At 41.8% G+C, this 12,051-nt stretch overlaps 1 protein-coding gene across 3 annotated transcripts in view; it reads right to left on the bottom strand.

Annotated features, from left to right (window-relative positions):
• Positions 1-12,051, bottom strand: part of sdk2b (sidekick cell adhesion molecule 2b) — a 329,027-nt gene that overhangs the window by 34,145 nt on the left and 282,831 nt on the right. For all 3 annotated transcript variants that reach the window (XM_074662914.1, XM_074662915.1, XM_074662916.1), the window contains exons 18-27: positions 11,614-11,729; positions 9,974-10,169; positions 9,505-9,603; positions 6,170-6,361; positions 3,422-3,543; positions 3,220-3,329; positions 1,900-2,050; positions 1,572-1,809; positions 534-649; positions 256-445 (exon numbers count right to left, since the gene is read on the bottom strand). In XM_074662914.1, the coding sequence (XP_074519015.1) occupies positions 256-445; positions 534-649; positions 1,572-1,809; positions 1,900-2,050; positions 3,220-3,329; positions 3,422-3,543; positions 6,170-6,361; positions 9,505-9,603; positions 9,974-10,169; positions 11,614-11,729 (1,530 nt within the window). The remainder of the gene's footprint in view (positions 1-255; positions 446-533; positions 650-1,571; positions 1,810-1,899; positions 2,051-3,219; positions 3,330-3,421; positions 3,544-6,169; positions 6,362-9,504; positions 9,604-9,973; positions 10,170-11,613; positions 11,730-12,051) is intronic.

The following is a 12,051-nucleotide window of genomic DNA, read 5'->3' as shown; positions in this document are numbered from 1 at the left end:
AAATTTGAGTTTTGTTTAACAAGACAAGACAAGACAAAGGTGGATAAATCCCCAACTTCTTCGTCTCTAAAAAAAATACTTGAAGATCGTCTGCAAATAAGATAAATCTACATTTGCAAAGCCATGCGTGAAAATGGCTCTGAAGCTCAAAAACTGAAATCATAAGGTAAGATTTTTCTATAATGTTGATCCCATGTTGAAGAGTATTGACTGTTTAACTGTGAGGCTCAATCCAGCTTCATCCTGTTCTCCTACCATCGTCCAAAGTCCGCTCCAGGATAGGCGGAGAACTGGGTCGTCCATCCCCAATACGAGTGAACGCCAGGACCTGGATCTCATACAGCACATACTTCCCAAGACCAGTTAGCTGGACACTGTGGGTGGCGTTCCCCTCCACTGTCCAGAAATGGACCAAACTGTCTGAGTCCTTCTCTTTGTACACCACCTGCACCAGGGAATCAAATCTGTTAATCATATGAGGAATTTTAATCATCTGTGAACAAAAATTGAACTTTAAAAACATCAAATGAGACCTTGTATCCCAGAATGAGACCATTTCTGTCAGGCTCGGGAACCTCAAACCAGCGCACCAGGATGCTGCTGGACGTGGTGGCAAAAGCAGACACATTGGTGGGTCCACAGGAGGGAACTGAGAAACAAAGAGGGCAGAGAGGCGAAAAAATTACCCCTGAATGCTCCTTTGTTTGCCTTTTTGGTCTGAAAAAAATAATTTGTGTTTGACAAAGATGCACTCTGAAAGATCTGCTATGGTTATATCATGTGTGTCTGGTATTCTGGTATCCCCGCCGGCCTCCTGGAAAAGGAAAATGACTCAAGAATAGGCCTTTTTCTCTTCCCTGGCACTCGTCCCTGGACATAATGCGCTGATTCCGAAGAATCTGCTGCAGTGAGTGGAAAAAAGGAGCACAGGAATTCCTCATTTGAGTACATGTGTTCTCAATTTCCTCAGACTCCTTTCTTCACTCAGCAGCGTCTGGTCAGAAATGTGTGGACAGAGAGTGAGAAGGGAAGAGATTTTTCCTTAAACAGAGGTGAGCTGTGCAGACTCACATAAACTAAACATATGGTGAGCTGCAAGAATGTGATTGATGATTTTAATACGACTTATAATAGAGATATTATTAGTGACGGTGCATGAAAAAGTGTTGAAAAATGGAGAAGAAATCACTAAAAATGAGGTTATGCAACTTGTGCTGGACTGTGTGTGCTGGTGTGCGACAGACACATTGGTAAGAGTAAATCCTAGTTTGAATGCAGAGTTTGGATGCAAGTTTTTGGAAGTGAAAGGGCCCAGATGCTGGTTTATTTTCACTTTTAATGCTTCCAATCCAAGCCTGGGAGCATCAAGTTATAGCGGGCTTCGTTTCGGCTCTCAGTCCGACTGGAGAGCACAAGAGGTGAAATGTGCTGGCACACAGCAGCACTGACTCCACAGGCTACCGTCCTCGTACATTTTGCAGATGCTTGCATATGAATGCAAACCAATAAACATTTTTCAACCTTTGTTAAAACATTTTGTGATCACTCAGGGTACAGTCACATTTTCTTACCGGACTCCCTGGTTCTGCCTTTGACAGGCGTGCTCCAGGGTCCCATTCCGATCCCGTTAACAGCCTGGACTCTGACCTCGTACTCCGTCCACTCCTCCAGATCCTCGATGGTGAACTCTCTCTCCAGACGGTCAGCGATGACGTGTGTCAGCCCCCGGCCTCGCGAGCCTGCACGTGAATACTGAATCCTGTAGCCCACCTGCTCTGCAATGCCGTTATATTCCCACTCAGGTAATGGCTAAGGAGAAAGATGGGATGGACGGTGTTTAGATCAAGGGTGTTAAATCTTTTATAAGCAGATGCTGGATAAATGCACCATTCAACTCACCATCCATCGCAACCAGAGGCTGGTTTCGCTGGCGGTGCGCAGGGTGACGTTCAGGGGGGCCATGTCAGGAGGAGCAGGCAGGGTCTGGATCTTCCTGGAAGGCTGGCTGGGCTGGCTGGTGCCCACTATGTTCACCTGACGCATCCGGAACCTGGAGTTTGAAATCCACCGTTACTATAAAACTTATGTTAGGTGTTAGTTTGGATATCTCAGAGTCACAGGGTGTAAGTGTCCCGACAGACCTAGGCTGTTTTCCAAACGTGTGAATGTAGTATGTAGTAGGCACTGCATACTGCCTACTGCTTTTGCATGTAGTATGTAATATGACTGTTCTGTTCGGTCTGTTTTGTAGTACACTACTCTGGTTTTAAGTTTCGGAAGGTGGGGCCACAGATGATGATTTTTTTTTTTTTAACCTTTATTAAAAAAGTACAAAACAAACTAACACTAAAAGTTATATTGTTTATTTAAAAAAATCTGGAAGGTATTGACCTTTCATTTTTACAGCTGATGGAAAAACCACTTTCAATAATCAGCGTATGGTTAAAAAAAAGGTAATTTTTGTTTTTATGGGCTTTAATGAATTTGTAGAAGTAAACACCTCTTTCACAACTAGAAGTGATAAGAATTACCAATATATCTTTCTCATCACTTCACTTCAATCTCATGGATTGTCTAACGTTAGTGTTGTCGTGTTGTAGTTATAGTGCTGACTCATTCTAGTAGATGGCGGTGATTCACCGAAACCTGCCATCTGATTGACAAACACCATTAGCACTGTGCATTGTGGGAAACAGATTGCCAAGTAGACTGGTCCGTTGCATACTGACAAATTTTCCTGGATCAGATTTTGCAAGTTTTCGCATACTGCTTACTACATACTATATTAATAGTAAATAGTAGGCACTGCTAGTGTAGTAGGCAGTTAGGAAAATAGCCCTAGCCTCATTTATAGCACAGTGCCAGAATCCTTGCTAAAAGTTTAAAAAAGCCACCAACTAAGTTGAAGTAGAGGTACCATGCATGGTTGCAATTCTTCTGTCACTGAGATGAGCAGGCTGACAGCTCACTACAGCTTGATGTGCAAATCAGACATGCTCTATGCATTGGTCAGAGTCTTCTTGTGTACAAAGTGGCGTATGCAATTTGCAGGCCCTATTTTGTGTGTACACAATGCACACAAATGAGACTCCTGGTCAAGAAAACTGCAGCAGAGCAGCGCAGAAGAATGCAGGAGCACCACGGCATCAACAAAGCAGAATGTAAGTCATAAAGATCACTGCCTAAAGCAGACACAGTGAAGCAGTTTGTAGTGTTTACCTATAGAAGGTGTACGGGTTTAACCCTGGAACCTCTAAAGAGCGAGCCTCAGGTTCGTTGGACACCTGGTGGACCATCACCCAGTCTTCATTTTCACCTACAACACCCACCTGGGACAAAGACACAAGAAGCCATAAGAATGTTGTTGGGATCTCATTGTGTTTGTGTATGAGGACAATATCTGCTCATAACTCTGCTTCACCTGGGCCTCCACCTGCCAACGAGAAATGGATGTTTTGCCGTCATATCCGGGTTTGAACTGCAGATTGACAGAGCGTGAGCCTATGTTGGTGATGGCCATGCTGGTTGGCGGGCCGGGGAGCTCTGCGAGGAGGCAGAGAGGCAAAGTCAGACACAAAAAAAGTCACATCAGGAGTGAGTGGTGAGTGAATCTATCTACCACAGCTCCCTCTTGTGGCCGTACAGATACTACACACTGACTTCCTACTTACTCCCTCCTGTGCTCTTAACTCCAGCACAGACAGCATAAAAGCAGATTAGATTTGGAAAAAGATGTGTACACAAAGTACACAGGCGGAGACAATGCCATGAATGTCAATTACACAGCAGTTATCTGGAGATATGATTCAATCTGATATCCTACTGTTTACACTCATGCTGGGTAAACAATAAGAATGGATTATTCCTTGGAAAGCCATGAGGGGAAACAAATCTGAAAATGGTGAATTCAGGGAACAGCAGGAGGGCGTTTTTCACTATATGAATCTCATTATTTGTTTGTGTACTGAGGGATTTTCTTTTCCTTCTGTCTAGGTAAGTATGAGGATGTGTTTAAAATAATTCATTCCTTGTCTTCTCCCCTTGATATGCACATAAAACCTAGCTTAGCATGTGGTTCATATAGATATAAAGATATACACGTCACACCCCAGCAAACTGGACTGTGGTCTGGTGTTAAAAACGTATAATACTCCCCATGGGTGCACTGAGCAATTTTTCCGTTGATTGCTTCAATGCAGGTGTAATCAAATGTGATGAAATGCAGATTGCTGTTACTGTAGTAAAATTTCCACCTCTAAATCATTAGCATGAGTGATCATTGAGTGGCTTTTTGAGCGGCGATGCTGCAGACACATAGGTGTTTTCTTTACACATATACAATGGGAGTAATTACCACACCGGGACTCTAACTGCTGCTCTGCTCTCACTCTCACAGCCTTTCATTTCACAGGTTGCACAGATGCACCGACTCTGAATGCCACTCCGCTAATTGACGTGAGTATAGTTTTTCTATTGCACAATTTTGCAAATATGAAACCATTAAACACTGTAATTATGCTCACAGCTCTCGTGGGAGCTATTATTTTGTGGACGTGGGGCAGATGTGAATCGGTTCAGGTTTTTTTTTTTTGCGTCGTCCCAGCTGAGGTGACTGTGGATCCTGTTTCATTGTGTCTGGCGCCAGACAGTGTGAGAGTGTGCAAGGAGGTTTAATGTGAAGCGATAAATATGCAGGGAGAGAAGGTGCAATAAAGGTTCCCTGCTATTGGAGGAATGTGAACAGAAAGCTGCACCACAGACTGGTGCCCAGGTTAGCAAAAAAGGCTAACTATTATTGGCAGTCCCTTCACCAGGTGTGATTTGGCAACATGGAGAAAATACGACAGTGTGTTGCAGAATATGGTATAAAATACAGGTTAGGGAGAAATAAAACAGAGCAATGGTGACAGGCAATGCAGTACAGGATCAGCTCCAATTTTTGCCATTTTTCAACAAAAACACAATTTTTTCTTTCTTCTATTGAGTATTTTAAAATAATCCTTTTTTTGTAGCCACATATATCTAGTTGCAAATTCTGTGAATCTTTACCACACATGGATAAAATTCTTTGAATTTTTCCTTTAAACTACAAACTTAGTCAGGGTATCTGCAGGTTTCAGCAAGTTAAATTTAAGACTTTTAATTCCAACCTGAATGAAATTTAAGGCTGAAAATGCTATAAATATAGGCAATGATTGAGAGATTCTGCTGTATTGCAATCTAAACTGACATCATCCAGCCAACCCTCAATACATTTGCATTAACCCAGTCTCAGACTGGTTAACTAGCATGCAGATAATTTAAATCACAGGGATTGAAGCAAAAAAAAAACACTTTATTTATATGTTTTATTTGCATTCTCTCTTTCTTTTGTTCCTTCCTTTATCCCGTTTGTATTTATTTATTTGTTCATTTATTTATTTTATTTTTCTTTGGGGGTGGGGGGCAAGGATGTGAGTTAAAAAGGACAACTGTAAAAGTCATCTCATCACTGATACTGTATCAGAAAAGACATTTCTGTTCTCTTGTATTTTGTTTTATTGGAAATAAAAATGTTTTTCCCCACAAAAAAATAATAAATATAAATAAATAAATGAATAAATAATAAACTTTACTAGTCCTGCCCCACAACATTTAAGACCTCTGGGTAATGTATTGAAGACCAGCATATGACAATTTTAATGAATTTTAGACATTTTGAGGCCTTAATTTTAGATACATGAATTTAAGACTTTTCAAGGATGCGCCCTGTTAGTGTTCAACATTAATAGGTTCATCAAAGTATGTTTGCTCATAAACTACTTGGTGATTCTTGTGGTAGATAAGATGCAGCTACAGTAATTTTCTTATCAGCTTCAGCATAGACTGCTTTTAGTTCTGCTGTAGTCGCCCCCTGCTGGTTCCGTATAGAAGAGCAAGTTTAAGGAGCTCCTTGTTTAGCTTCAATTTAGTCACCTAGATGTTCAGTTTGTCGCTTTTATACATAATTTAATCCTTTGTGTGGGGGAAAAAAAAAAAAAAAACTGCTGTGTAGTGGACAGGAGTGGAGCATGCAGGACAGGTAGAGGAATATTGGTGGCAAAACCAAAAACTGTGGATCACTGCCCACTCCACTTCACTTTCTCTGTGCTCAACTTTCAGTTTTTGTTTCCATGGTGTGGTCACTGACCTGGTGGAACGCCAGAGGAGATGGTGGAGGAGGACAGCAGGCCCTGGCCCTTGGAGGTCATTCCTGCCACTTCGATGGTGTAGGTGGTGAGCGCCGTGAGTCCAGTGACCCTGTACTCTAACGTGACGTTTGGCAGGTAGTGGGTAACTCTGGTGTTTGTTCGGTTGTACTCTTCCCATGAAATGCGGTAACCTGCGGAGATGGTTTGACAGACAGAAAATGCTCTCAGGGAGGATTCAGCAGCAGTTTGACGACAATAGCAACTCTCAGCTCAAACACGCTACAGGGCAAACTAACAGAAATATTAAATTAACTTCATCAAAAATTTAATATAGGAAATGAAATCAGCCTGTGATTATACGTCCCTACACACAACCTCCACCCACACACACACACACACACACACACTTACCCTCTCAAAGTTAATGCAATTTGCTCCTTGGCCGGCAGCTCTTTTATGTGATTGCATAAGGCATTAGGCAGCATTTCTTGCCAAATCAATAATTTCACAAAGTATGTCAGTGTTTGTCTCCTGGGAGTGTGAAGCACATTAGAATGTTTTAGAAAACACTTCACATTATGCCTCAAAATCTCAGTAAACACTGGAACATGAGCAGAACCGGTGGGCTAGTTAGACAAGTTTAAGTAGAACTATTATGTAAACTGGTGATAGAGGACGAGAAGCTTCTTCAGAGGAGATTAATTAAGACATTGTGCATGAAATCCCTGGACTAGACAAGGGAAATCTTGTAAGGACAGATGCAATTTTTGATTTTTAAAGCACTTTGTATTTCTGACACAAAAAGACTGTCAAGTGAGGAGACTTAAGAGGAGCTAAAGTAACCAAAAGCCATATTTCCCTTTGTGCACAGTCATGTGGAGGTACTTCTTGCTGCTGAAACAGGTTTAATAGTCTCCCTGAGGAGAAGTGGCTGTTTGTTTTATTATTCAGAGAGTGAATCATTTGATGTTTTATTGCTTTTTACACAGTATGATGGGTTTAATGGGTAATGCTTTTAGCAAAACGTCCTTTATCTCTGCTTACTTCTTCTATTTCTTAAAGTCTCGAGTTGTATTTTAGGCGGAAAGTCTTTTGTGACACATTTTATTTCCCTCCACTGAGAGAAGAGACATCTTTTTTTCTCCTGTAATGTAATGCTTTATGAAGTTTCATTATTTTCCAGCAAGTTTTGTCTCAGTGATGCGGTATGTTTTGTGTGTTATGAGCTGATGCAGAAACAGAATCAATGATGCAAATAAAATGTATATTTGTGATTTATATGGGGAGATAGTATACATAAAAGAGCAGTACAGTAAGTGTTCAGAGCAAAAACAGTATGATCAGTCAGGAGTTTGGGCTTGGGATTGTTGAAATTTGTAGATGAAATCAAAGCTTAAAACCTCATGAGGACTCTAGACTGTACAAAATGATGCATGACATGACAGCTCCTAAAAGGTGAGGCCAGCATGACCCATTGGGTATGACCCATTGTTGACTGCAACTCCTTTGGTGCGCACAGACCAACTTCATATTATGCCCATTTTGTTGGAGTTGTAAGGAATATAGTTTTATCAGTTCCTCTGAATCATGTTATGTAATTATTTTTTCTATTTTGTACTTTGTTTTGAGGAAATTGGATTTTTATGACTGTCAACAATTGTTTTATGGTGGTCACACAGCTTGTCACTAGGTCACATTGAAGTACTTCTGGATCAAGAAATTGCAAATTGCACCTATTGCATACCGTATTTTCTGCACTACAAGGCGCACCTAAAAGCCTTCAGTTTTCTCAAAAGCCGACAATGCGCCTTATAATCTGATGCGCCTTATATATACCCCTACCATATTTAGGGGACTTCGCCGGAGTAACAGGGGTAAGCAGTAAGAACTTGTAAAGAGGAATTCTGCTAAGTGCTAACACTAGCTCACAGGCTGGCCTGGGCTTCTTCTCTTGTTTATTGTTAGAGCAATACAGCGCCCCCCAAAGGTCTGGCATTTGAAATGATCTCTGGAAACATCTTTTGTGGACGGCAGAAACGGCTTCATCTTTACAGTGCACTTTTTTTGAAAACAGCACAGAAACACAGAAAATAGATGGATAGGAAAATGTGCGGCTCCATGTGGATGTAGCCTGAGTTTGACTGATTTATTGACTGTTTTGTTGACATTCCCTAAAGCGCAGCTCTATCTAGTGGATGCATAACGCAACCCCAGCCACTACTATAGCTTCTACTCTATGCGCCCCACAATGCCATGCGCCCTACATATGAAAACAGTTTTCAAATAGGCCATTCATTGAAGGTGCGCCCTGTACTCCAAAGCGCCTTGTAGTGCGGAAAATATGGTCAGTAAATCATTGGCAATCCTGCAGGCAGTGTTTTCCTTTAGTTGCCCACCAGCAACTTTTGTTGCCACTCACAGAAATAAGCCCATGAAAAAAAAAATACGAATCCCAGGTACAATATTCAGTGGTGGGTTACTCTAGACTTGAATGATTAAATAATCATAAATAAGTTTTGGGGGAAAAATCAAAAGAAATGTATAAAAATTTGCTCCTTCCAGAACGATTTGCATCCACCATGTCTTCCACCAGAAGGAGCAGGAAGCAGATGATGTCATGTTACAGGAACTACTTGGAAACTGTCTTTTATGAACCATATTCTTAGTGTAAGTTGTCAACTAGTATATAAGTGGAAAGAGTTGCATTTGTAACTCCGAGATTTTTTATTGTGAGTAGGAAATGACAGTGATACACTTTGGAAATAATTGTTGCCGGTGGCACAAAATGGACTAAGTCTGATCCAACTGTTGGTCAGATGCTCTGCATCATATAACCCCTCCCTCCAAGTTATCGATACGCACTCCCAATGTTAACTCCAAGCCTCTTCAAAAGTGCAATATCCTCCTCATATACACGCACAGGACGTGCATGTTTTTTTTTCATGAAATGCCAAAGGAAAGATATCATACATTGCTTGGTATCCTGCCACCTGTAAAGCAGGCAGCTGGGTTTCTGATCCTGGCTGTGCCTGTTGTTTATAGTCTGTGTTATGTTCCCATGCTCTTTGCTCTTGATGTGCTTTTTGGTCCCTATGTAAAAGGCACTGCTGTTATTTGTGAGACTGGGATTTTCATTGCATAATTTGCACACATCTCTGTTGGTGGAGCCTGGCTACCTCTTGCAGCCGCTTTTCTAAAAAGACATTTTTTTTAACTCATCTCTGGTTCAGTTTTGTTTTTTTGAAGGTGGTGGAAGATGGAAGCAATTTATTTTGAGCATGCATTCACACCAGTCATGCACCCCTGGTAACACACCAGAGTGAGGTGAACTCACCTGTGAGGACCCCGTTCTTCTCATTGGGCTCACTCCAGCTCACTTTCAGCGACGTGTCCAGGATCTCTGTGAAACTCAGGTGACCCACAGCACCAGGGGCTGGACAGAAATAAGGAGGGATAATGAGCAAACCTCCTGGGCAATAGATGCTCTTAATAAGGTGTGAATTCATCGCTGATCAGCTGGAAAATTGGGTGTAGAATGTGGTCATAACAGAATCTGCCAAATTGAGATAATTGTTAACAAAACGGTCTGATGAAAAGTTCAGGAACATTAAGTTTTTGTAAAAGAAATTTAAACTGGGTCCCAATTATGGCGATCCGGGCTGGATGCTGAACACATTCAGTTGTTAGCACCTCTCCACAGCTTGGTTCTGCATGAATAATAGATAATGCCTGGAGGATGTGTTACTTGTGAACCCCCTCGCCACCATGAGAGCAGAGAAAAGCGTGCAGGAAGAGTCACTTACTGTCCTCGTGCGTCCTCAGTGCTCTGGGCGGGCTGCGGGGGCCGTCTCCGGGTGTGGTGAAACACAGCACCGAGGTGAGATACTCTGTGAACTTCTTCAGACCCGTCACGTAGCCCACGTGGACGCTGTCTTGGAAGTTTGGTCCCACTGTGACCACTGAGAGGTGGTTTTCTTTGCCGCGCTCCCAGGCCAGCAGCTGACAGACAAAAAAAGAGATGAGTAACATGAAGAAAAGTATCAAGACAAGCAAAAACAAAGCCTTTAACGATTTCTCCTGTTATGGTTCTTTCACAAAACTAACAGTGGAGTCTCTTTGGTAGTCCTGCACTGCAAAAAACTATAATCTTATGAAGTGATTTTGTCTTATTTCGAATAAAAATTGTCTTTTTATACTTGATATGAGCCACATTCAAGTGATCAGTCCAGAAAAATATTTTGTTTCATGTTATTTAAAGAGAAAAATGAGGTCTGAATTGCTTGTAACAAGTTAAAAAAATGTGCCAATGGAACAAGATTTGCTCGAAAACTAGCTTGAAAGTAGAATAATGTCTTAATTAACTTTTCTCTGGTTCGATTAGCAGATTTTGACTTGTTTCAAGCAATTCAGACCTCATTTTTCTTTTTCAACAATTGGGAATAAGACATTTTTCTGGACTGATCAGGTGAATGTGGCTCATATTAAGTCCAAAAAGGCATTTTCAGCTGAAAATAGACAAAAACACTTGATAAGATTTATTTTTTTTCCAGTGTCAGCCACACTGAGGAGTAATTTGGCATCAGACACACTTTAAGGAGGGTTTGAATGGGTGAGAATGGTAAAAAAAATACTCCAAAAATCAACAGTAAAATGGCTCTGCAGACACATGAAAGCAACTACTTATGCATATTGATTTTCAACCATATGGCAAATTGTGGAAATTGCAGCAATTTTAACTTTTTTGCATAAAAAGCCTCAAAAATAAAGACATCATTTCTCTGCATCTGTCTCTACATTCGAGGTTACATCGCCTCTACATGCTCAGCACTCCCTCCTCTTTCTCCTCCCTCTTCTATTTTCCCCTCAGCTTCTCTTTCTGTCCCTGGAGTGAAAATACATGGTGTATTAAATGAGATCAGGTTTGTACAGCAACCCCTTCCACCCAGCTGAGTAAGACCTATAGAGCCCTATTGAACGGCTAGACAAAAAGCAGGGCACAAAAACCCACATGAGGTATTATTTAAGTCTCTCTGTAGAAATAGCACTACCCTATAGACGTGGCTTTATGATTCCCTGTGGGCTACATTTGTTTCCATGAAGAATAAGCAACAGACGGAGAGATGGACTACATTCAGGAGCGTGTGACAAAATAATGAAGACATTCATCATTACGTGCTCACAGCTTTACAATAAAACAGATGAAAAATGGCTGCAAAGATAAAGAGAATGACCTCCGCCTGACAAATGGGTGAACAAAGATCATTGTTCATGGTGGCACAAAACACCTTCTGCCCCACGGCTCTTTTTTTCTCGCTCTTGCTACACAGGAAATGTGATTCTACAACTTCAGTGCTGACACTTCTGTCAATGGATGTGATGGCTAGAAGGGGTGGTGCGTGTGTTTGTGTGTGTGTGAGTGTGGGGGGGTGCGGCGCAGACTGACCTTGTACCCCTGGTTGATGCCGTGGATGAACTGTGGGTTCGGAGCTGTCCACGTAAAACGGATTGTCGTGGAGTTCACCGACTCGGCCTGTACATTGCTGGGGGCGATGGTGGGAACTTGGGTGCAGAAAGAAGAGGAGGAGGAAAAACAAGATAGATAGAGGAGGAGAGGAGTGGAAAAAAGTGAGGACAAAAAACAGAAAAGGTGTGAGAGCAGCTCTCAGTCGACTGCTGGAAGTCTGCCTGCATCTATTTTGATGTTGGTATCGATCTCAGCTGCTCAGGTCAGGGCAGATACCGCCATCACTCTGCCTGATGACACTCACACCTCATACTGAGCTCCCTGTGGCTTTGTCTGTGACTGTGGGAGCTGCTTATGGATTTCGAAGGGATGTCACACCTGTGTGCGGTCTATATACAAAAGCGAGTTGATGCTAAT

This window comes from Halichoeres trimaculatus, unplaced genomic scaffold, assembly GCF_033239565.1.
Source record: "Halichoeres trimaculatus isolate MK-OKI-2021-1 unplaced genomic scaffold, fHalTri1.1 fHalTri1_scaffold_23, whole genome shotgun sequence".
Classification (NCBI taxonomy): domain Eukaryota; kingdom Metazoa; phylum Chordata; class Actinopteri; order Labriformes; family Labridae; genus Halichoeres; species Halichoeres trimaculatus.
Note: the sequence above shows the minus strand (reverse complement) of the source record. Positions and strands in the feature narration are given on the sequence as shown.